This window comes from Pristiophorus japonicus, unplaced genomic scaffold, assembly GCF_044704955.1.
Source record: "Pristiophorus japonicus isolate sPriJap1 unplaced genomic scaffold, sPriJap1.hap1 HAP1_SCAFFOLD_650, whole genome shotgun sequence".
NCBI lineage: Eukaryota > Metazoa > Chordata > Chondrichthyes > Pristiophoridae > Pristiophorus > Pristiophorus japonicus.
In genome coordinates this window covers 145,025-168,247 of record NW_027254562.1, presented here as the reverse complement: position 1 = coordinate 168,247, position 23,223 = coordinate 145,025, and the positions used below count along the sequence as shown (strand labels likewise).

The 23,223-nt window shown below is 40.7% G+C and overlaps 2 protein-coding genes across 2 annotated transcripts in view; one reads left to right on the top strand and one right to left on the bottom strand.

The window, feature by feature from the left end:
* The window catches only part of mtor (mechanistic target of rapamycin kinase), a 269,702-nt gene that overhangs the window by 107,008 nt on the left and 139,471 nt on the right, over positions 1-23,223 (bottom strand). The gene's annotated exons all lie outside the window — the stretch shown is intronic.
* angptl7 (angiopoietin-like 7) lies at positions 11,935-22,611 on the top strand. The gene is made up of 5 exons (XM_070874035.1): positions 11,935-12,316; positions 18,802-18,902; positions 20,979-21,173; positions 21,771-21,969; positions 22,442-22,611. Exons 1-5 carry the CDS (start codon positions 11,935-11,937, stop codon positions 22,609-22,611), a joined length of 1,047 nt encoding a protein of 348 aa, XP_070730136.1.

The window sequence follows — 23,223 nt, the reverse complement described above, 5'->3', positions numbered from 1 at the left end:
AGAGAGAAGGGCAGAGAGAGAGAAGGGCAGAGAGAGAGAAGGGCAGAGAGAGAGAAGGGCAGAGAGAGAGAAGGGCAGAGAGAGAGAAGGGCAGAGAGAGAGAAGGGCAGAGAGAGAGAAGGGCAGAGAGAGAGAAGGGCAGAGAGAGAGAAGGGCAGAGAGAGAGAGAAGGGCAGAGAGAGAGAAGGGCAGAGAGAGAGAAGGGCAGAGAGAGAGAGGCAGAGAGAGAGAAGGGCAGAGAGAGAGAAGGCAGAGAGAGAGAAGGGCAGAGAGAGAGAGAGAGAGAGAGAGAAGGGCAGAGAGAGAGAGAGGAGAGAGAAGGGCAGAGAGAGAGAGAGAGGAGAGAGAAGGGCAGAGAGAGAGAGAGGAGAGAGAAGGGCAGAGAGAGAGAGAGAGAGAGAGAGAGAGAGAGAGAGAGAAGGGCAGGAGAGAGAAAGAGAGAGAGAGAGGGGCAGAGAGAGAGAGAGAAGGGCAGAGAGAGAGAGAGAGAGAAGGGCAGAGAGAGAGAGAGAAGGGCAGAGAGAGAGAGAGAAGGGCAGAGAGAGAGAGAGAAGGGCAGAGAGAGAGAGAGAAGGGCAGAGAGAGAGAGAGAAGGGCAAGAAGAGAGAGAAGGGCAGAGAGAGAGAAGGGCAGAGAGAGAGGAGAGAGAAGGGCAGAGAGAGAGAAGGGCAGAGAGAGAGAAGGGCAGAGAGAGAGAAGGGCAGAGAGAGAGAAGGGCAGAGAGAGAGAAGGGCAGAGAGAGAGAAGGGCAGGAGAGAGAAGGGCAGAGAGAGAGAAGGGAGAGAGAGAGAAGGGCAGAGAGAGAGAGGAGAGAGAGAGAGAAGGCAGAGAGAGAGAGAGAGAGAGAGAGAGAAGGGCAGAGAGAGAGAGAAGGGCAGAGAGAGAGAGGGCAGAGAGAGAGAGAGAGAGAGAGAGAGAGAGAGAGAGAGAGAGAGAAGGGCAGAGAGAGAGAGAGAGAGAGAGAAGGGCAGAGAGAGAGAGAGAGAGAGAGAAGAGCAGAGAGAGAGAGAGAGAGAGAAGGAGAGAGAGAGAGAGAGAGAGAGAGAGAGAGAGAGAGAGAAGGGCAGAGAGAGAGAGAGAGAGAGAGAGGGCAGAGAGAGAGAGAAGGGCAGAGAGAGAGAGAGAGAGAGAAGGGCAGAGAGAGAGAGAGCAGAGAGAGAAGGGCAGAGAGAGAGAAGGGCAGAGAGAGAGAAGGGCAGAGAGAGAGAAGGGCAGAGAGAGAGAAGGGCAGAGAGAGAGAGAGGGGCAGAGAGAGAGAAGGGCAGAGAGAGAGAGAAGGGCAGAGAGAAAGAAGGGCAGAGAGAGAGAGGGCGAGAGAGAAGGGCAGAGAGAAAGAAGGGCAGAGAGAAAGAAGGGCAGAGAGAAAGAAGGGCAGAGAGAAAGAAGGGCAGAGAGAAAGAAGGGCAGAGAGAAAGAAGGGCAGAGAGAGAAGGGCAGAGAGAGAAGGGCAGAGAGAGAAGGGCAGAGAGAGAAGGGCAGAGAGAGAAGGGCAGAGAGAGAAGGGCAGAGAGAGAAGGGCAGAGAGAGAAGGGCAGAGAGAGAAGGGCAGAGAGAGAAGGGCAGAGAGAGAAGGGCAGAGAGAGAAGGGCAGAGAGAGAAGGGCAGAGAGAGAAGGGCAGAGAGAGAAGGGCAGAGAGAGAAGGGCAGAGAGAGAAGGGCAGAGAGAGAAGGGCAGAGAGAGAAGGGCAGAGAGAGAAGGGCAGAGAGAGAAGGGCAGAGAGAGAAGGGCAGAGAGAGAAGGGCAGAGAGAGAAGGGCAGAGAGAGAGAAGGGCAGAGAGAGAGAAGGGCAGAGAGAGAGAAGGGCAGAGAGAGAGAAGGGCAGAGAGAGAGAAGGGCAGAGAGAGAGAAGGGCAGAGAGAGAGAAGGGCAGAGAGAGAAAAAAAGAGAGAGAGAGAGAGAACACATAAGAAATAGGAACAGGAGTAGGCCATACGGCCCCTCGAGCCTGCTCTGCCATTTAATACTATCATGGCTGATCTGATCATGGACTCGGGTCCACTTCACTGCCCGCTCCCCATAACCCCTCATTCTCTTATCGGTTAAGAAACTGTCTATCTCTGTCTTAAATTTATTCAATGACCCAGCTTCCACAGCTCTCTGAGGTAGCAAATTCCACAGATTTACAACCCTCAGAAGAAATTCCTCCTCATCTCAGTTTTAAATGGGCAGCCCCTTATTCTAAGATTAAGCCCCCTTGTTCTAAGTCTCCCCTATCAGTGGAAACGTCCTCTCTGCATCCACCTTGTCAAGCCCCCTCATAATCTTACACGTTTCGATAAGATCACCTCTCATTCCTCTGAATTCCAATGAGTAGAGGCCCAACTTACTCAACCTTTCCTCATAAGTCAATTGCCTCATCTCCAGAAACAACCTGGTGAACCTTCTCTGAACTGCCTCCAAAGCAAGTATATCCTTTCTTAAATATGGAAACCAAAACTGTACGCAGTATTCTAGGTGTGGCCTCACCAATACCCTGTATAACTGTAGCAAGACTTTCCTGCTTTTATACCCCATCCCCTTTGCAATAAAAGGCCAAGACACCATTGGCTTTGCTGATCACTTGCTGTACCTGCATACTAACTTTTGTGTTTCATGTACCAGCACTTTGCAATTTTTCTCCATTTAAATAATAACTTGCTCTTCGATTTTTTTCTGCCAAGGTGCATAACCTCACACTTTCCAACATTAGACTCCATCTGCCAAATTTTTGCCCACTCACCTAGCCTGTCTATGTCCTTTTACAGGTTTTTTTGTCCTCCTCACACAAAGATGGGAGGAAAAGCAATGTATCGTCAGCAAACTTGGCTACGTTACACTCGGTCCCTTCATTCAAGTCGTTAATATAGATTTTAAATAATTGGGGTCCCAGCACTGATCCCTGCGGCATCCCACTAGTTACTGATTGCCAAACTGAGAATGAACCATTTATCCCAACTCTCTGATTTCTGTTAGTTAGCCAATCCTCTATCCATGCTAATATATTACCCCCAACCCCGTGAACTTTTATCTTGTGTAGCAAGAGAGCGAGAGCGAGGAGGCAGAGAGAGGGGACAGGGGAGAGGGGAATGGAAGAGAGGGGATCGGAAGAGAGGGGATCGGAGGAGAGAGGACGGCAGGAACTCGGTGGGGTTCCATTCAGGCCAGGAATAGTGGTGTCACTATATACAGCCATAGTATAGGCTGACAATTCAGTGCAGTGCTGCGAAATGCTGCATTGTTTCCACTGCACCTCTTAGTTTGGTACCATGCAAATTGGTCAAATTTGAAAATGGGTTCTTGAAAATTAGGAACAGTAGTGGTCCCAACACTGAGCCCTGGGGCCACCCACTCAGTACTATCCCCAAATTCTGACATGATTCCTTCAACAAGTACCCATTGTTTCCTACTCTTCAGCCAATTTCTTATCTATTCCCCAAATCTACCCACCTTTAACAGTTCATACAGCCATAAAATATGGGCCAACAATTGCGGTCGGAGGTGTATCTGATGGCAGCGAGGCTGTGAAAATTTGCGGTCTGACACTGCAAGGCAGATTGCAGCCTAATGGCCCACGGATCGCAGGCGATGCAGAAGGGTACCTGGTATCATTTGAGCCTTGTTCTCCAATCACAAAGCAGAATTTGATTTTAATAATTTCCACAGGGAACCCCAGAATGAGATGTAATGGAATCCTGAAATCGGATCTAATTACAATTTGTAGAATTGAAATGTAATACGTAATTAGCTTCATTCCACCAAACTCACAAAAATTTAAATTTTTTGATAATTTTCAACATTAAAACTCTTACCTGGGCCAATATTTGGAGAAACTAATTTGATACAGTATATATGTATAATTTACGATATGAAATTGTTCCTGGGCTTCGATGCATCAACCATAAAATTTTCTTAAGCAATTCCTAGCCATTCGCTGGGCAAATAGTTCAACTCTCCGCCAGCAATTGCTTTCTCCTGGGCGGTACAGATGGCCTGTCAACGTGTACAATGACAGACCGCAAGTTCTGGATTTCTGCAAGCGCAAGTGAAAATCCTTAACTTGCTGTGGATTTCAAAGGAGGTACAACGGCATACTCTGAGACTGCACCACCATAATCACCCGCTAAATCCAGACCTGTGCACACGTCATATTTACGCTTAGAAAAACAATGTTATCAATTACAAAGTTACGTAATTTTCTCTAATTGCATTAGACCAAACAATACTCTTCTGATCAGTGGTCTCTTGGTCTAATTGTCATCCTCAAACATCTGTGTAACCTATAAAAGATCAGACACCTGCAGCATGAGACTTCTACTTATGCAGTTTACTTAATGTAACAATTCAAGAGATGACGATGTGCAAAGTATCTCCCAATAGGGAGTGCTTTTGAAATACAGGCCAACAGTGACTAATATTGTTGGAGAAACTACAGAGAATGTTGAAAGGAATTTCAGACAAAGCTAATGTTTTCAATCTCACACTTCACCAGTCTTTAACTTGTGTAGAAATCACGGACACTGAAACAGTAGTTGCACTCCAGAGCTGCAGGGTGCCAATCTTAGACCTGAAAGACTGGATGTTATCAAGAGGGGCAAACAGGCCAACCATCAAAATAATTATGCATCAATTAAAAGCAGGATTCAGGGACAAAAATCAATCCACAGTCTGTTTTAAAACTCCTCTCAGATAACCTCATTCAGGATAATTCCAACAGTGCTTACATTTGTCACTAGCCCAATTTAGTTTTCACACCAAGCAGCATTAAACTGCCAGTACAGTGAATGGTTTAGGTACCCCTATAGCACCAAAATTAACAGGAAATTCACATTAGCTTGATGAGTTTTGGCTTGAGATGTAGTTTTTTCCCCTTTACTCTGTTGCTAAAGGCTCAAAGAGCCACATTGGCCTGCATTAGTCAAGCCAGCTTTTTTAAATTCAGAAATGTAATACTCTTGCACACTTGCAGATCTACATATGTGGGGAAAAGGAAAGAGACATAGGCACAGAAATATACACTAAGATAGAACACTGAAGCTGAAATGAAGAAAATGCATACATTGAAATCTGAAGATAACATCTTGAAGAGGGCCAATGATCACCTTAATTCAACTGGTGAAAGGACTGTTTCAAACTGACCCATTTTATGACTGCACAGAGCATTTTTCCCTTGGATGAAATGGTGCAGCAGCCACCACACCTCTATTCTTCGACACCGAATATTTTGCTTTTGTGGTCAACTAGATACCTCTTTTTTTTTAAAAAACACTGTACTTTATTAGCAACCACTTGTTTCAGCAAGATCGGACATCCAGCATTATTCATTTTGAACTAAATAAATCCAAGAAGGAATTCAGGAGAAACTTCATTACCATCACAAATTCCTTTTAATTTATCCTGATACAATAGCAAATATTAAATATAAAATTATATAGCTGATTACCATCTTTTGTCATTCCTCACACTTGTACAGAATTCATATTTCTCTCTTCAACATTGGAATTGTATAATTTTTAATAAATCACCAAATGCAAGGAGTGATATATTCTTCAGTAGGAGTGCAACTATACCTAAACTAAATGTTCCTTTAGCCCTTTATTCAAAAATAGTTACCTCCACTCTCGAACTGCATGGACTGTTCTTTATTCAGAGCTTGGACCATGGCACTACAAGGTGATGGCATAGATAAAACAGAAGAGTTTCCTAATCACTGCTGAAAACTCATTATTAAACTCAATGTTGGCCAGGACTTCCGTGACACAAACTCCAGCAGCCCTGACTGGCAGCTATTTGAAGTGCCCATCAGTCCATTCCACAGTGTATAACAGGCTAAAAGATAGACTAACCGCAAGCCCTACTTGCCTATTTTACTGCTAAATTAACCCATTCAAGGACTGTCAGCCAGCCATCTGCAGGACATGTATCTATTTCATGGTCTATAACACATTTTGAAGCCCAAGGACTCCTACTATTTTCATTGTGCAATCAATACAATTTATCTGTATGGTAGTCCAAGCACAAAGATACATGGAATAGACACAACTTGGTGCAACCTAGTATTGTGACAGACGGTACTCCACAACTGTGGGAGTACTAAACATCTGCATTTGCGATTTCTCAAATGGAAGCTCCCCATCTTGGTTCAGCAACCAATGGAAGGTGCAAAGTGGAAGGATGTCTTTCCCACATTGGGGATAGGTGGAAGAGTCATCAGAACAGGCAGCCCTGCCTCCGAGCTCCAAGTGTGCAGAGTTAGAGGGGCCTGGAAGGGACCAATTGCTATCCATCTCAACATATCAGTCTCAAAGCAAGCGAGCAAAGCAACTCCCAAAGCAAGCGCTCTACTCGGAACTCCTTCATGGCAAACGAGCCAAAGGTGGGCAGCGGAAACGTTACAAGGACACCCTCAAAGCCTCCAAAGATAAAGTGCAACATCCCCACTGACACCTGGGAGACCCTGGCCAAAGACCACCCTAAGTGGAGGAAGTGCATCCGGGAGGGCGCTGAGCAACTCGAGTCTCGTCACCGAGAGCATGCAGAAATCAAGCGCAGGCAGCAGAAAGAGCGTGCGGCAAACCAGTCCCACCCACCCCTTCCCTCAACGACTATCTGCCCCACCTGTGACAGAGACTGTGGTTCTCGTATTGGACTGTACAGCCACTAAGAACTCACGGTAAGAGTGGAAGCAAGTCTTCCTCGATACCGAAGGACTACCTATGATGATCAGTCTCAATGAAAAAGATTATGGAAGTGGATTATCTCATTGGCCTGGTCTTTTACTCTAAGGGTGTAGATTTACTCTTTAATAACTGTGAGCGCCGATAGCCTCACCGTTATTTTTACCGCAAAATCCGGGCCATTGTCTTCACCACGTAGAAACATTAAAAACCGTAGATGGAATGAAAACTCATATTGCACATCAAATTAAATGCCCTACAATTAGGCTTTAGACCTGCAATTTAAATTCCTTATTATATCCTCGTGAGTCACATTACATAATTTTTGAGTGACATTAGCTCCTCATAGTCTTCAATCAGTATAATTTAGCACCACTTTAACTTGCATTTGCAAAGATTACAGTATATGGTATAGCAGATGCAATAGTGCTCTAATTTAGTCTAACTGCTGAAATGATTCCAAAGTCACTTAAATTTATGCAATCTAAACCCCAAGAGTAAAAGACAGCTTTCTTACTTGACTCCCAATTATCCATAATTGTATAATTAATGATAGGTCCAAACTTAAAAACACAAATATACTAAATATACTTCCACAAGAGGTTGACCTGCCCAAACATAAAACCCAGCCTAACAAATACCATATAACCCAGCACAAATCCTATCATTTATTTCATGGATGCAAGTTTTCAAGCTTTAGATGAAAATAATTGTTCACCTGCTGACTATTAATTGTGATAACCTCAGTGATCCCTTGTGTAAAGCACCTTGCCCAACTCGCCCAGATACATTTCCAACTGCTTGATCTATTCTAAGCACAGCTGAGGGAAGTCACTACTTGTGCAACTAACCACTTGTGGAAATTTGAGTATCACCTACAAATAACTACATACAGGCTGATAAACTTACAGGACGGGCAAGAGTGAGGAAAATCAAGAATTAATGCAAGTCAAATTGAGAGTAAAATGAAAGGTTCCAATCAACCATAATCATTGCAAGTGGGGAAAAAAGAGGTAAAGGAAAGCAAATGTCACTCTTCTACCTGTAGTGTTGTGTACTTGTTGTTTCAGCAATTTTTCTGAAACTACAGTGGAGTCTGGAGTGCTGACGGGTATGTTAAACTTCTTCTGAAGAAATGATGGCATCACTTCCAATTCAACTTTGATAGAAAAAAAGTGATCAAAGCACTTAAGAAGGGGATTAAATTACATCATGGTCTTTGACAATCAAGCTCCAAGGAAAGACAACAAAAGGAATAGGAAAGAATTGGTTCAGATGTTGAATCCAAACTGAAAAGAACAATAAAGGTATGTGGATAATAAGGGGAATAGATAGCCGCTTAAGGAGTTACAGGATATGTGGAATGGAATTGTCAAAATGCTCCCCATTTAAAGCAGATAATATGCTACATTGATAAGCATTTTAATTTCAAGTTGAATAACTGCTTACTCACCGTGACAGTCACAACAATGAGCAGAGTGGCACAGGTTTAGTTGAAAATTACTAGATAATGTACAAGTAAGTAAATAATTGGAAATAAACACCAGGATGAGCAGGACTTAGTGCAGGATAGGATACGGGAAGCAGAGTTTGGATGACCGGAAGTTTATGAAGCATGGAAGATGGGAAGCCAGCCAAGAGAATATTTGAACAGTTGACTCTGGAGGTGACAAAGACATGGATGAGGGCTTCAGCAGCAGATAGGTTGAGGCAGCTGCAGAGGTGGGCGACATTCAGGAAGCAGGTGGGTTTTGTAATAGGGTGGATAAGGGGTTTGAAGTGAGCTCAGGGTCAAATAAGAAGCCGAGGTTGCAAACCTCAGACAGTGGCTGGGGAGAAGGCTGGCATCGGTGACAAGAGTACAAAGATTGCGGCCAATGGCTTTGGCTTTCCCAATGTTTAACTAGAGAAAATTGCAGCTCATCCAAGACATGAAGTTGGACAAGCAATGTGATCACGCGGAGGTAGGTGGGGGTGAGGTAGAGCTGGGTGCCATCAATGTACATATGGACACTGACCCCCATGTCCTCGGATATTGTCACCAAGGAGCAGCATGTAGTTGAGGAAGAGGACGTGGCCAAGGATAGATCCTTGGCAGACTGCAGAGGTAATGGTGTGAGGGCGAGAAGAGAAGCCATTGCTGGAGATGTTCTGGCTGTGGTAGGATAAGCAGGAGTGGAACCAAGCGAGGACAGTCCCACAGAACTAGACAATAGAGAGGCGCTGGAGGAGGACGGTGTGGTCAGGCGTGTCCAAGGCTGCAGAGAAGGTTGAGGAGATATAATTGAACATTTCAAGGTTACTATTCCGTTGCTATGAAAAAGCCACAATATTGAACCTTCATCAAATTCATGGCCACCCTACAGTGAATCTGGTTCTCAATTTTTCTTTTCAGCCATCGGTACTCATTATGCATAGATTTTGATGCCCTTGTTGCTCAGGAAAACAACAATTAGAACTACTGCCATTGTGGATAATTTAATTGAAATACTTCATATTTTTGGGGATGCAGATTATGGAGTTCTTATTTCTTCAGCCCACCAACGGATTTTTATTTAAAAATATACGTCATTACTCTAAATGAACAACTGCTTCATGCTTTGTGGTAAAAGGCACTTCATAAAAAAGGATTGTAAAAAGGGAAAAATGTTTACGCCGGAAGGTGAACCAGTCTGCAGCTAGTGGCTGGCTGAATGAGGTTCTGTGGAGATGCATGAGAGTACATTACTTGGCTGTGCTTTCTTTGGGGGAAATGGTGTATGGTGTTGCAGTCTGGGGAAAAAAGAGAAGAGACGCTGAGGAAGGAAATAAAAAATTAATACTAAACATTTGCCAACTAATGGCGAGTGGCACTGGTGATTGACGGGTAGTAAATGTTAGGAGACAGGATGTTGCACACAACTAATCAGCACTGGGGGGAAAATGGAAAGAACACTAGCATTTTGTCTGATAGAATGTTCTGTTCAGTCATAAAATTGCTATAACATTTGGAAAATGCCAAAGTTTTTCAAGACTTGTTAACAAGTAGCCAATCAAAGATTTTAAACCATTCAATTTAAAAGCTGCAACAGAAATTGCCACAATTTGGTGTTAATTTCAAACAATGCATGCATTTTGGGGGGGGGGGTTGGGAATCATAAGCAAGTTCTATATATTCAAAGACTTCAATTAAAACATGGTTGATGTTAACAGGACTTTTTTCTTTAAATATGACTAAAGGAATTTTTTCTTCAAATGCATTGATTTTTATTTTTCCACTCATGGAGACAGTTTGTGAATTGGAGATGTAGTAAGTGTTCAAGAAATGAAACATTATCTTCCAAGATCACATCAGGGGAAGATTTACTTTCAGTCGTACTCCTCCTGTACAGAACTAATTCTCAAAGCAGTTTACATTGAGGAGGAAAAACTGTGGATGATGAGCACGAGAGAAAACGAGAAAACGTTTGGGGGGGGAAAAGAGTAAAAGGTGCAGGCCAAGAGAAGTGTAATAAGGCTTTTGAAAACAGGAAGACAGGTAGGTGCAGTGAGTGAAAGAGTGACTACCTATGGTAGAACAGAATGAGTTGATAACCAGGAGTAACTTGGTGTCAGAGGAGCAGATGGCTGGAGATCACTGAAGTACAGTAGGGGAAAGGCATGAAGGGATACATGAGGATCTTGAAGTAAATTCGCTTGGGCATGGAGAGACAGGGTAGCTTGGTAAGGGTGGGGACTGTAGGTCTTTGTGAAGATGAAGAATGCAGGTATTCTAAATGAGTTGCAATTTACAGATGGCTAAGAGAACGAGAGAGAGAAGTTGAGCATCGAGGATTTGAAATACATTAACTTGGGCTTTGGAGGTGGCATGAGAGATGCAGACAGACTATATTAAGAAGAAAGGTTTTTGGTTATGGTACACATGCAAGAGGGCTAAGGAAAAAGTACAGTCATGAAATCAATGAAAACGTTTTGTAACAATACTCTTTCCTTACCCCTTTGCATATGTACTGTACAGCCACAGAGATAAATTACAGTGTGAATTACCTCCCCAAGTATACTTTGTCTTCATGAAATGAACTATTGATGTTGCCCATGGCAGTGGGGGAGGGGGCGCATGAGTCTGGAGGATTATTAGTTACGTTTTGAAAGTGTAGAATGAAAGTTCAGTGTTGAGGGCATCAAATACTCAGCTAGATCCATATGTCAGTTGTTGAATTGCTACTTGAGTATCCCAGGTTCTAAAAAAGCTGGCTTCAATTTATTGTTTATAATGTTACTTTAAACAAGTTTATCTTCATTTTAGCTAAACATAATGTAATATATACCACAAAATATAAAATCAAATCTGCTTAAAAATATTGTGATTCCAAATGAAGACTGCAGCATACATCTGTAGCACGAGCCACATATTGTGGCTAAACGCAATGAAATGTAGATCATCTGCACAAGTAGATAAGTAAAACAATATGTTGGGTTCATATATTTAATTACAGTTTAAAGTGACCAACTTATGGAATATTGTCTACACAAAAAGGATCCATTGCTGACTTTTATTTTGCGGGGGGCACTTTAAAAAAAAAAATCTTTATTCCAACATTAAATTTAGATAAAATGTAGTATCGTTTAAAAACTCATTGAAACTTAACCACGATAAATGTGAACATTTGTGATTATACTGTTGAAAGTTGTTTCTCAACTATACTAATACCTTTGAATAATATTTGAACTCACCACAGAGTGCATTTATAGGAAAAGGAAAAATGATGCATAAACTTGGTGCTGTCTCCCCCCCACCCCTGGTAATGATATCAGGAAAAGTCGACAGGACTGGGAGGTCCGTTGCTGGCCAAACCTCAAACAAAAGGCATCCTTCTCCCCAAAAAAGCTCCAGCCCACATTCCTGTCAGCACCTGAGGTTAATTGATGGATTGGGAGGAGCTTGCCATGTGTGCAGTGAGTGGGAGGGGCGCCGACTACACATGCATTAGATATTTAAGATGCTGTGTCTAAGCTGTTCTCAAGACTGCTTACATTTTTCTGAAAAGGACACTGCAGGAATACTTCAAGTTAACTGCAGCAAGCTTCAACGTTCACTGGATAAAGTGTGCACAAGAGGAACATTTTTATCAAGATACTTCTAACTATTCTGCACTTTAAAAAAAAAACTTTAAAGCACTCTGACAAGGTAGCTGACAGAACACTAGTGGCTTCGATAATCTGTTATACGGTTTTTGCAACAGTAATCGAACAGTTTCAAACCCAAAGACAGTAGTTTCTTAGATTCATTAATTTCAAAAGATGCCAGTCAAAATTTTCCTCTGGCTTTTGTTGTTAATTTTTCTGCTTTGCAATTTTCCTCCGGTTTACAGCCGGGTTCAGAAAGCTCCTCGGAGAAGGGGGGCAGCGGGAGGAGTGAACATTATGAAGCTCATCACCTGCTGTGATGATCTGAAAGAGCTGAAGATCCAGGTGGCCAACCTGACCAGCATTCTTACCGAGCTCAGTAGGAAACAGGAGACCGACTGGATAAACGTTGTCATGCAGATGATGGAAGTGGAAAATGGCTATCGGCAGATTGAATCTCGCATTACAGAAGCCGAAGGAAAATACTCTGAAGTGAACAATCGGATAGACATTGTTCAGCTTCAGGCAGCCCAAACAGTTACGCAGACATCGGCAGGTAAGGGCAGACTGTTCTGGGAAGGAAGGGATGGGAATGGAGATGCTATTAAATGCATTTATTGTTCATAAGGTTAGGTATAGTATGAATAAACACAGACAATCATGAGCCTGTAAATTTAAGCTTTAAAAGGTGATCGGAAGTTTGTGGAACTATTCAAAGCTAGTCTGCTTGAAAACAGTATTTTTATTTCATTATAATTAAAATGAAGCAATAAGTTAAAACTTCACATTAGTATTTCAGTATTATGATGAAGCAATTCATAGCAGCTCACATTGATCAAATATGAACTTGCATTTACATAGTGCCTTTAACGTAGTAAAACGTCCCAAGGCGTTTCACAGGAGCGTTATCAAACAAAATTTGACAAATGAAAGCCACATTCCCACTTAACAAAACACAGCTGTATAATGTGGTCTGGGCATTCCCAATTTTCTTGAGCGAGATCTCATTCAAACTCAAATAATTTGGAAAACTCTCAATTATGACGACTACGGTTGCAAAAGAATAAATCAAGCATCAACATGGAACAGAAAATCACAATTGCTCTTCTCCAAAAAAATGCAAGTGCCTCTGAACCCACTCACCCCAATGAAGTTTGACAATGCCTCTAAAATCCATTTGTTAATGTAAGGCTCCGAACCAGTTTTTACTTTTAATTACTGTTTTATTATCTGACTCCATTTAATCACAGCATGTATTTTTCCTACAAGAGCATACTAAACTAGAATAAAGTGTTTAATGTGTTTTTTCCAATTTTTATAATTTCTTAAATGAACCAACAGTAAATTAACTTTCATAGGTTAGTATATAAAACAAAATCAACTAGTTTCTTGAAACACTTTGGTTATGATGCACAATATATTTAACTCTACTAGTACATGAAATGGAGCTCCTCCAAGTAACTGTAGGACGGATAAAGTAGGTTCATTTAAATTGACTTTGCCTCTGAGCGCTATTAATTATGTTCAAATGACATCCTGATTCAGCACAAAAATACTTGCACCAATCTGAACAGACTGCAACACATCAGAAATATTCAAAAAAATTCTCTCCACTTAAATGTTGCAGTATTCACATTTATTTTTATTTCAAAACTACAAGAACTTTTTGATCAACTGCAATAGTCACGTTACAAGATAGAAGGAAATACTGGCAGTTTAGTTTGTTCTCGCTTTCTGTTATAAGGTAGAACTGCATCATTGCAGCAGAAACAGTCTCCTCGTATGAAATTGTACTTAAAAAAAAAAATACTACTCCATTTCTATCAGATTTTAATGTACCGACTGAATTTATTTGTAATCTAGATTTAAAATTAGACTGCAAGCCTTGTTACCCTTGAAAGGGGGAAGAGATAATGATAGGATTATAGAATGTGTTTAACAATATAAATATTGTAATTTGTGAACCGGGGTTGTCCTGTGGGTAATAGTCAGGATCTCTCTTTTCTGTTCACTCACAAGGGATGCACCGAAACAGAATATACTCTAAAGCTTTGATGGATTATTGTGAAACTACAAACTATTGTGAATTTGAAAACTATCTAGTAGCAGAAGTGCTCTCTACACCTCTGGTCTCAAAATACAAACCCGTGCCTACCAGATCCTGCCCTCTAGAGCTGCAGGTTTAATAGGTTACTTGCAGCTCACACTTGTAGCTGGAGTCCACGGACAGAACACTCACACATTCCATTCAGAACCCCGAGTCTGTGTTTCACATGATTCTATCAGACACCTAGTCAAATCAGACAAGAAACGTCAGCAGTCTTAAATTCTCACCTGCTGGTGAAGCAGACCACACGGCATACCTTAGCTACTGTGTCATAATCTGAAAACAATACACGAGAGGCTCCCACTTTGCACATTACCTAAACTCCAACAGCAGTCAGATGGTGTCTGCAAATCAGTGTGATTTTAATATTTATTGGATTTTTGATCCGGTTTTGAGAAAGCAAATCCAGTGCGCCACTCTCCCTTTTACATTGAACGCTGGGAGTCAGTTTCTGGGCTCTGCTGTGAAATATGGAGAGCTAGAGTGCCAGAATGGTGCCCATGTGTTTAGTTCACTGAAACTGCTATCCTTGGACCCAACAGCACATTCATAGATCCACATTTTCATGAATCTACGATGCTAAGTGCCAGGTTGTTTACACTGTGGAGTGCTGTCATGGATGAAGACCCAGTCATTTGCAGACCCCAATCCAGTAGTACAAAAGTGGCAGCTTGGTATAGTACTCTTGCCTCAGTCAGAAAGTTGTAGATTCAACCCCAACTCCAAGATGAGGCAGACATCAGTGCAGTACTGAACGACTGCTGCATTGTCAGAGTGAGATGTTAGTGAGGTCCCAGCTGCCTGTTCAGGCAAATACAAAAGATCCCATGGCACTTTTTCCAAAGTAGGGAGTTTGTCCAGTGTCCTGGCCAACATTGGTCCCTCAATCAGTATCACCAAAATGGATTAACTGATCATTCATCTCACTGTTGCCAGTGGTATCTTGCTGTACACAGATTGGCTGCTGTGTTTCCCTAAATAACAGTAACTGAACTTCAAAGTAACTAAGAAAAGTAACAATTAAATCCATTCTTAAAATCATTTCACCAATCTAACACACAATCCTATTTTGTGAAAGTTACTTATCCATTTGGTTAAGTTTGCTTAAGTTTATTTTTTAAGTTACACAAATAATTGGATAAGACAATATTGCTCCACACCTGTATCATTTTTAACCAACACCTCTCTGCCATCAATATGTATTGAAAACAGACATCTATCCGAAGATTTTTTTCTGGTTGTTCTGATATTTACAGAAGTGAGATATCATTATTAGACCACAGTATGCTACACTTAGCAGAATCTGGCTGAAATTTGGAAATTAGTTTGCCAGTTTCATACATATATATATATATATATTACACAGTATCTTTTGCCCAGAGTAAAGATGCCCCAAGGGAGGTAAGTGGACCTACTAGGCATGATGTTTAACCAAGGAAATGAGATGTTAAATAGCTTCTCCAGTTCTTGTAAATCGATCTGTCAGAAGTGACTTTTTAACATCTGAGGCATTCAAGCATTCCAGTGCCATCAGGGTGAAACACTAAAGCTGATTATAACAGTTGACAAGTCGCACAGTGATTTATAATGTAATGGTGTCGAGAGATATGTTTAACAGACCAAGAATGCGACTGGATTTTAAAAGGTGACGGCATTTAAAATAGTGTAACCATTTTCATTTATACATTAAATTCTGCAAATTGTAACATCTCATCTGATGGACCACACTCTGGAGCTGTGGATGGCAGAAGCCTGCAGTTACAAAATAATTCCATTAAAGTTTGATCAGAAAAAACTATGTGGTTGAAGACAGGTTCAGGCTCAGCAGTAATAGGTTCTGATTGAACAGCATGCTAGCAGCCCTTACTGTCTCGGCTCACTCATGAAGAATGGTCACTTGGTTGAGGCAGAGAACTGTGCTATTCAACTGTGGATTCATAATCAGCAGGAGTCTATGGCTTCAGTAGAAGTTTAGAAAAACAGGGGGCAAGAAAAATGCGCTAAAAGATTATTATTTAAGGATAGGAAGAACTGAATTACTGCATTGCCAGGCCACTCTCAGTAATGACTTTTAGAGGCAGTAGGATTCCAAATTGCTGTCACCCAGTTTCCGTATTCAAGACAGGTTTACAACATTAAAGCAAATACATCGCCCGGTCAATAAGTACACGAATAAAAAAAAAGTGTTGTATGTTATTTGTTTCACACATCTCAAGCTCTACTTATAATTATAAAGGAAATTATTTAGGCAGATGCCACATTGAAGAAAATGTGGATACTTGGAAAGGCAAAAAGACCCATCTATCTGCAAGAGATATACACCATTTTCATCAAGATGCAATCAAGTTGTCTAAATGCATCACTGCATCAGACTGAGTATCTAATAATCCAGGCAGGCTGCCCCTACAAAAATCCAACTGCTGGATTACACCTAGCAAGTTCTCAGAGGACATTTCATTACCTTACATTGAAAATGCTAAAAGGGCAGATTTTGATTATGCTGCGACTGTGCAAATCAAAATTCACCTCCATGGCACGGACAGCAGAAACCAATACATCAATGGGATAAAAATACAATTATCTCCAATGTATTGCCACACTCGGTCAAGCTGTTACTTAGTACCTGAAAATCCTCCTAAAAAGTTTCAATGACTTGAAATTATTCTTAATTTTCTTTGCTGAAGGCGCTGCCCCTCACTGGGATATGGCTCCACTTTCAGTGATAGATCTTCAGTACCTTGCGCAAACATCCATACTTCATGCAAGACCCCTGCAATTAATATCAGCAGCCTAATTGACCATGGAAGGCATCACCAGAGAGCCCAATCCTGTCCTCAACCAGCATCTACCCATGGAAGCTTTGCCAGCAGGAGTGTGATCAGAACCAGGAACCTTAATTGATGTTTGTCTGCCCTAGCCCAGGAGTCCTGGTGCCAACTGCAACGTCCCCAATTGGTGCTCCAGTTCAAATCAGTTAACTCAGAACAGGCAGTAATCGTAAAAAAAAAATTAGTTTGTTATAAATCGTATTAAGTACCTTCAGGACCAAAATGAGATTATTATTTTGGTTATTCAAACATTTAAAAGCCTTCCTTGCTGTATTTTTTTTGGAGATATTAACAGATATTCAACCTTTCTTTTGGCTTACCTAGGTCTGGAAATAACCTAATTGCCCTTTTTTTGTTTCTGTGTCTAATCTATGAAGTGCACTTATATTTACTTAAACTTTCACTGAACAATCTGGTTCTGCACTTTCACTTGAATCAATCCATTACTCATTTGGCAGGCCACAGTTTTGCTTACGAACCATTTTTAGGAACCATTCAAATGAGTAGAAGAATACCTAAACTGCTGCAGAAAGAATTTGATGTGGTCAGAGTTTGCTTTACAGCTTGCCACTGCTGAGTTCAGAATTACACTATCTGGGGAATCGGGGCATGAAGCTGCACCCACCTAGTGCAACACAGCACGACTCAAACCCATTCTTTAAAAATCCCTTTAAACAGCTGCACAGCAACCAAAATTTAAATCCCCAATTAACTTTCAACTTACCACATGCTTATGGGTAAAAGTTAGCTCAACCATTTCTTCACAAAACTTTCAAAATCATCGGTGTGTCTTTAATGCTTCCAACTCAGTTACATCAAAAACTATTTGCAAACTGACATTAAAATAGGTTTATATGAAGTGCTTACACGTGATGTTAGTTCGGTTTGCATTGACCTCTACACTTAAAAACCAGTAGATAGCTGACAATTGGGGCTAGCCTGGGCTGCTACAGCTGGTGGACTCAAAGATTAAATAACTCATTTGCTGCTGTCGGCATATTACCAAAGAAAACTATAAATTGGCATGGCTGGACGCTCTCCATCAACAAGGGGCAAGTATACTCACTGGCTCCTTCTGTTTTAAAAACAGAAAACGATATTTAACCACTCAAATTTGATCAAATCTACTGTTTCTTCAAATGTAAACGTGCAGGAGAATGTTTTTTTTCCTAACCTGCAACAGTAGCAGATAGGAAATGCAAGGAAAGAGTAGGACGGGGTCTTTTCAGGTGGGCTGGATAAAGAGAGAGATGTGACCTAAGCTCAGGAGAGGACAGGTGAACAGGCAGTTCAGATTTAACTACTTTATACAGAGGGTGGTGAATACGTGGAACAAATTGCTTGCAGCAGGTGGGACTGTGAAGGCTGCTAGTATCAACAAGTTCAAGAGGGAGCTAGATGGATATTTTGCCGAGAAAGGGATCAAGAGGTAGGAGAGACAGAGTGCAAGACTTAATAAGCTTTGGGACTCAGAAGATGGTCCACAATGGTTTTTGTGGGTCCTGTACATTCTGATGAAAGGGACAAGGGTTAAACAAGAAAAAGTAAAAACAAAGCTTAAATCAGGATAAATGGACAGCTTAATTCAGAAAAGTTGAAGCAAAACACGTCTGCATTTTCAGGTTAACTATGTCAACTTACTGGGTAGAAAATTTAGATTGGAACAATATGATGCAATAGTCTATACAGAATACTTCAAATTGACTTGTATATATGCTGTATTTGCTAAGATTCATGGTTTCCCCACAGCTAATAAATCAATTAGAAAGATATAAAAACCACCATAATAATTCTTAACTCGCTTCAGTGCTTTCCTACTGGTGTGGAGTATGGTAGCTATTTAGTCTGGTTTCATAAACAGCGACAGCGAAGAGAATGAATGAAAATTTCCTGCTTGAGCGAGTTCCATGCACGAACAGACTTCGATCACTGTTCTAACTTGGAAAAGGACCTCACAAAAATGATTTAAAAAAAAGATACGTGTAAAAAGGCGGCCACCCGTTTCATTGTTGCTCATATGCAGCTGCAGTGCGGTAATACCTGTAGTTCGATTTAATACTCGGGCATTCTGGAGCAGTAATGCAGTCTTTAATCTTTTGTTTGCAGATGCTACGTATGACTGTACATCGCTGTACCAGAAGAATTATCGAATATCTGGTGTGTACAAGTTACCTGCAGATGAATTCCTGGGAACTCCAGAACTAGAGGTGATGCTTTTTAAAATAAACTTCCTTTATTTTTATTCATATTGGCCTAGAAATCCCGGCCGCCTGGATCTGTACGGAGTGTGTACGAACCCGGGAAGGCATCGCAAAAGCCGGCTTTCAGCACACAATGTGCACACGCTGAAAAATGGCTTTTCCGATCTGTCAAGTTCTGGCTTGACAGATCAAATGTATCTCCACAGCCAGGACATTCACATGGGCAAGATTGCGGTATTTGCCCATCTCTTGCCCAGCGAATGTCCTGAAAACTCTTGTGCCTGATAAAAGCAGGTGCATAGCCTACTTTTACAGGCGTAAGAGTTTTAAAACATACAAAAATATAGTAAAATAGAATTTAAAATTTTATTGTTTAAAAATTCTGCCCACAACAGTTGTTTATTTTAAACCCTAATTAAAAAAAACTTTAAAAAAAATTAAAACATTTAAAATCAGAAAAATATTTTTTTAATGACATTAATAACTTTAATTTACATTAATCTTAAATATGTGGTATACTTTTTCTTTTTTTTAATTTTTGTTTTGGGTGTTTGGGGATTGTTTCTCAATCATAATAATGGGAACTCCTACTTACGGAGTTCCCATTATTATGAATGAGAAAATACTGTACCTGGATTAGCTGCCCAGAGCCATTTGACTCCAGCTCCAGCTTATCGACATCCCGACATGCATGCACTCCGATGCGCAGAGAGTGGAGGCCTCAAGACCGGGATCTCTCATGGGCGCAGCAGGAACAGGTAGGTGCGCATCTTTTTTCCCTTTTTCTGTCGTTCGCCCGTAGGAAGACCTCGACCAGGATTTCTAGGCCATTATCTTTTGGAAGTGATTTACTCCTGCTGAGTTTTATAACATACAGAGCCATCTGTTGAACACGGTCATTGTGATGACTGCAATACACAGGTCACTCGTTACTTATCATTTGTGAATTTTTTTTACTCTGTGATAATTGTTCAGTGAATACTAAAATATCGCTTCTTCATTTTACTGTGATCTTTTCAAACATAGTGAATTTGGCCTACGATTTTATGGATTTTACCTGTGGAGTATGGAATATGTCTTCCTATTGCTTAAGAATCCAGAGTTTTAAATCTAACCATTACTCCAGCTGTATATGAGCAACAATGAAGAGTGGCCTGCTCTTTAGTAATTTATATTTTTTTCCACTTTGTGAGGTCCTTTTCCAAGTTAGAATCGTGCCTGTATCAGCGATCAAAATTTATGTTAATGTATGATACTCACTGCATGCAGGAAACTTTCATTCATTCTTTTCTCTGTCATTGTCTGTGAAACCAGACCAAATAGCTACCGTACTCTACACCAGGAAGAAAGCACTGAAGCGAGTTAAGAATTACCATGGTGGTTATTACACCTTTCTAATTAATTTATAACTGTAAGGATTCATGAAATGAATGTAGTTTTAATGAAAGAAAAATGCAAAATGCTGAAAATATACAGTCAGCATCTGTAAAAGGAGAACAGACAAGTTAATGTTTGAGGTTCAGGTTACACTTGAAACAACATCTTGTCGTCTTTCTTTACAATTACTGGCAGATTTGCTGAGTTTTTTCAGCATTTTGTGTTTTTGTTTCTCTTTGCTAGCATTTGCAGTTGTTTCTAATTTAAATTTTTGATGAAAATGTGTTCTGATGGTGCTAAAGAATTAATTGAGAAATGGAGGGCAAGAATGGTTAAATAACACTTATAGCTACTTTATTCCTCAACTTCCAATATACAATTGTAGTACATGGTGTATTCAATAGGATTAACCGAACAGAAAATTCGAATCAAAATTCTCCATGCTAGAATAACATTATTTGAGGTTGCAATACCATTGCAAGCGCACTGGCCCAAACTTAGACTAGTGAATGAGGCTTTAGAAAATAGAAAAAAATAGGAGCAGTAGTAGGCCATTCAGCCCTTCGAGTCTGCACCACCATTCAATATGATCATGGCTTTGAATCTGCTCAGTTCTTTAAAATAGAATGAAAGTCTAGCTAAATATTTTTCAGTGTTCAAGAATACTCCCCATGTCTACTTAAATAATCATTTGAACTGCTTTAGGTGTACTGCGACATGGAAACTGGAGGTGGTGGCTGGACCGTTATACAACGTCGCAAAGCTGGCCTAACCTCTTTCAATCGTGACTGGAAACAGTACAAGCGAGGATTTGGCAACATCCGTGGAGACTTCTGGTTGGGAAATGAACACATTTTTCGATTAACCAGGCAACCAAGTATACTCAGGATAGACATGGAGGTAACTCATTAGACTTTTCATTTATATATTTTACCCAAAATTATGACAAGCTAATTTTATTTCAGATGAAATATTCAATGAACAGAATTGGAAACAGTAGCAAATTTAATACTTACATTTCTACCGTACAGATTTAGAGGTGTGCACTAAATGTGAATTAATATACTCATTAATATTCTACAGTATGCTAATACCAATTTATATTGGTGCAAGTAAACTGTTTAATGACTTGACCTATACTGTTCAAGTCTCACTCCAGTGCTGAGGGGGTGCTGCACTGTCAGAGGTGCCGTCTTTCGGATGAGACTTTAAACCAAGGCCCCATCTACTCTCAGGTGGACGTAAAAGATCCCATGGCACTATTTCGAAGAGGAGCAGGGGAGTTATCCCTGGTGTCCTAGCCAATATTTATCCCTCAATCAGCATCACTAAAACAGATTATCTGGTCACGATCATATTGCGAGAGCTTGCTGTGCACAAATTGGCTGTCGCGTTTCCCACATTACAACAGTGACTACACTGGCTGTAAAGCGCTTTGAGATGTCTGGAAAGGCGCTATATGGATATGAATCTGTCTTTCTTTCTATATAACTACAGGACTGGGAAGGACGTACTTGTTATGCTGAATACAACTACTTTTCGATAAGCAATGAATTGAATAGCTACAGATTAATAATTGGAAATTACAACGGGACAGCTGGACGGGACTCACTCAAGTACCATAACAACACTGCCTTCAGCACAAAGGATAAAGACAACGACAAGTGTGTGGACGACTGTGTACAATTCCGCAAAGGTAAGTACCGATCAGTAAACAAAAGAAAACAAGATGTTTTCAGGCACTGGATGGGTCATGGCATTTTCATCTTGCATTCCCATTTTTTGTAATGGGCTGTACTAAAGACCTGTTAATGTTACAGAAGGCAATGTTCACAAAGTCTGCAGGCAATTTATTACACTGGGAAAATGTGATCAAGAATAGAACAGCTTTTTAATACCAATGTTTGATACGAATTGTGACAATATATTGCAGAATTCAGTTATATTTGAATACATTACAAAGAAAAAATTGTTACATAAAAATGCACAGGACTGGAAAAGATCACTGTGAAGCACCAGGCTGGTCCCAAAGTTTAAAAATACTATTTGCACTCCATCACTTTCTCTCGAATATACGAGCACTATTCACCTCTACTGCCTCCCCAATCTAGCTCTCAAGAAAGGATATTCACAATATATGCAATAACTCACTGTCCTTTCGACTGCAGGTGGCTACTGGTACAACTGCTGCACAGATTCCAATCTGAATGGAGTTTATTATCGTCAAGGTCAGCACGCCCAAAACTCTGATGGCATCACATGGTACGGCTGGCATGGTTCAAGTTACTCACTGAAACAAGTTGAAATGAAGATTCGGCCACAAAACTTCAGGCCTTGAGCACTACACAATTTTCGTGACTTCATAAATGAGAAACCTAACAGTTATTATTGCATTTTCTTACAACAGAATTGTGGATTGAGGGACTTTTCTAAATAAAACGTTGAGAAGCTTCCCAGACATTTCTTCATTCTCCATCCCTCCCTCTGTTAATCGCTCACACACAATTACATGCCCGAAGACAAATGCTGTTAAACATTGCAAAATTAAGTGAAAAGTACTAGTCCCCATAACAGGTCTTCAAAGTGTTCATAAAGAAATTAATACCGAAATTGTACTGCAAAAATATCATTGTGGTCTTCAATGGAATTGAATGATGTGAAAATTAATTTCACAATCTGGTAAAAAAACAGCAGCTTTAGGAATTAGAGAGCATGCTACTCCAAAGAGATTTGAGAAAACTTCCAAATTAATTTAGTACTTTGTCCAGAATACATATTAACATAAAGTGCAACAATGTGGTTGGCCTCTCCCCTAACCCAAAAGCATATGCATACGTGTCAACTGTCAGCTTTTCAAGTCATGCATCAGTGTTTTAGAAGAAAAATATTTTTAAACTAGAACTGTAGATCTTTAATATAGTTCAGATCATTTGGAAAGTGAGACTGGAGT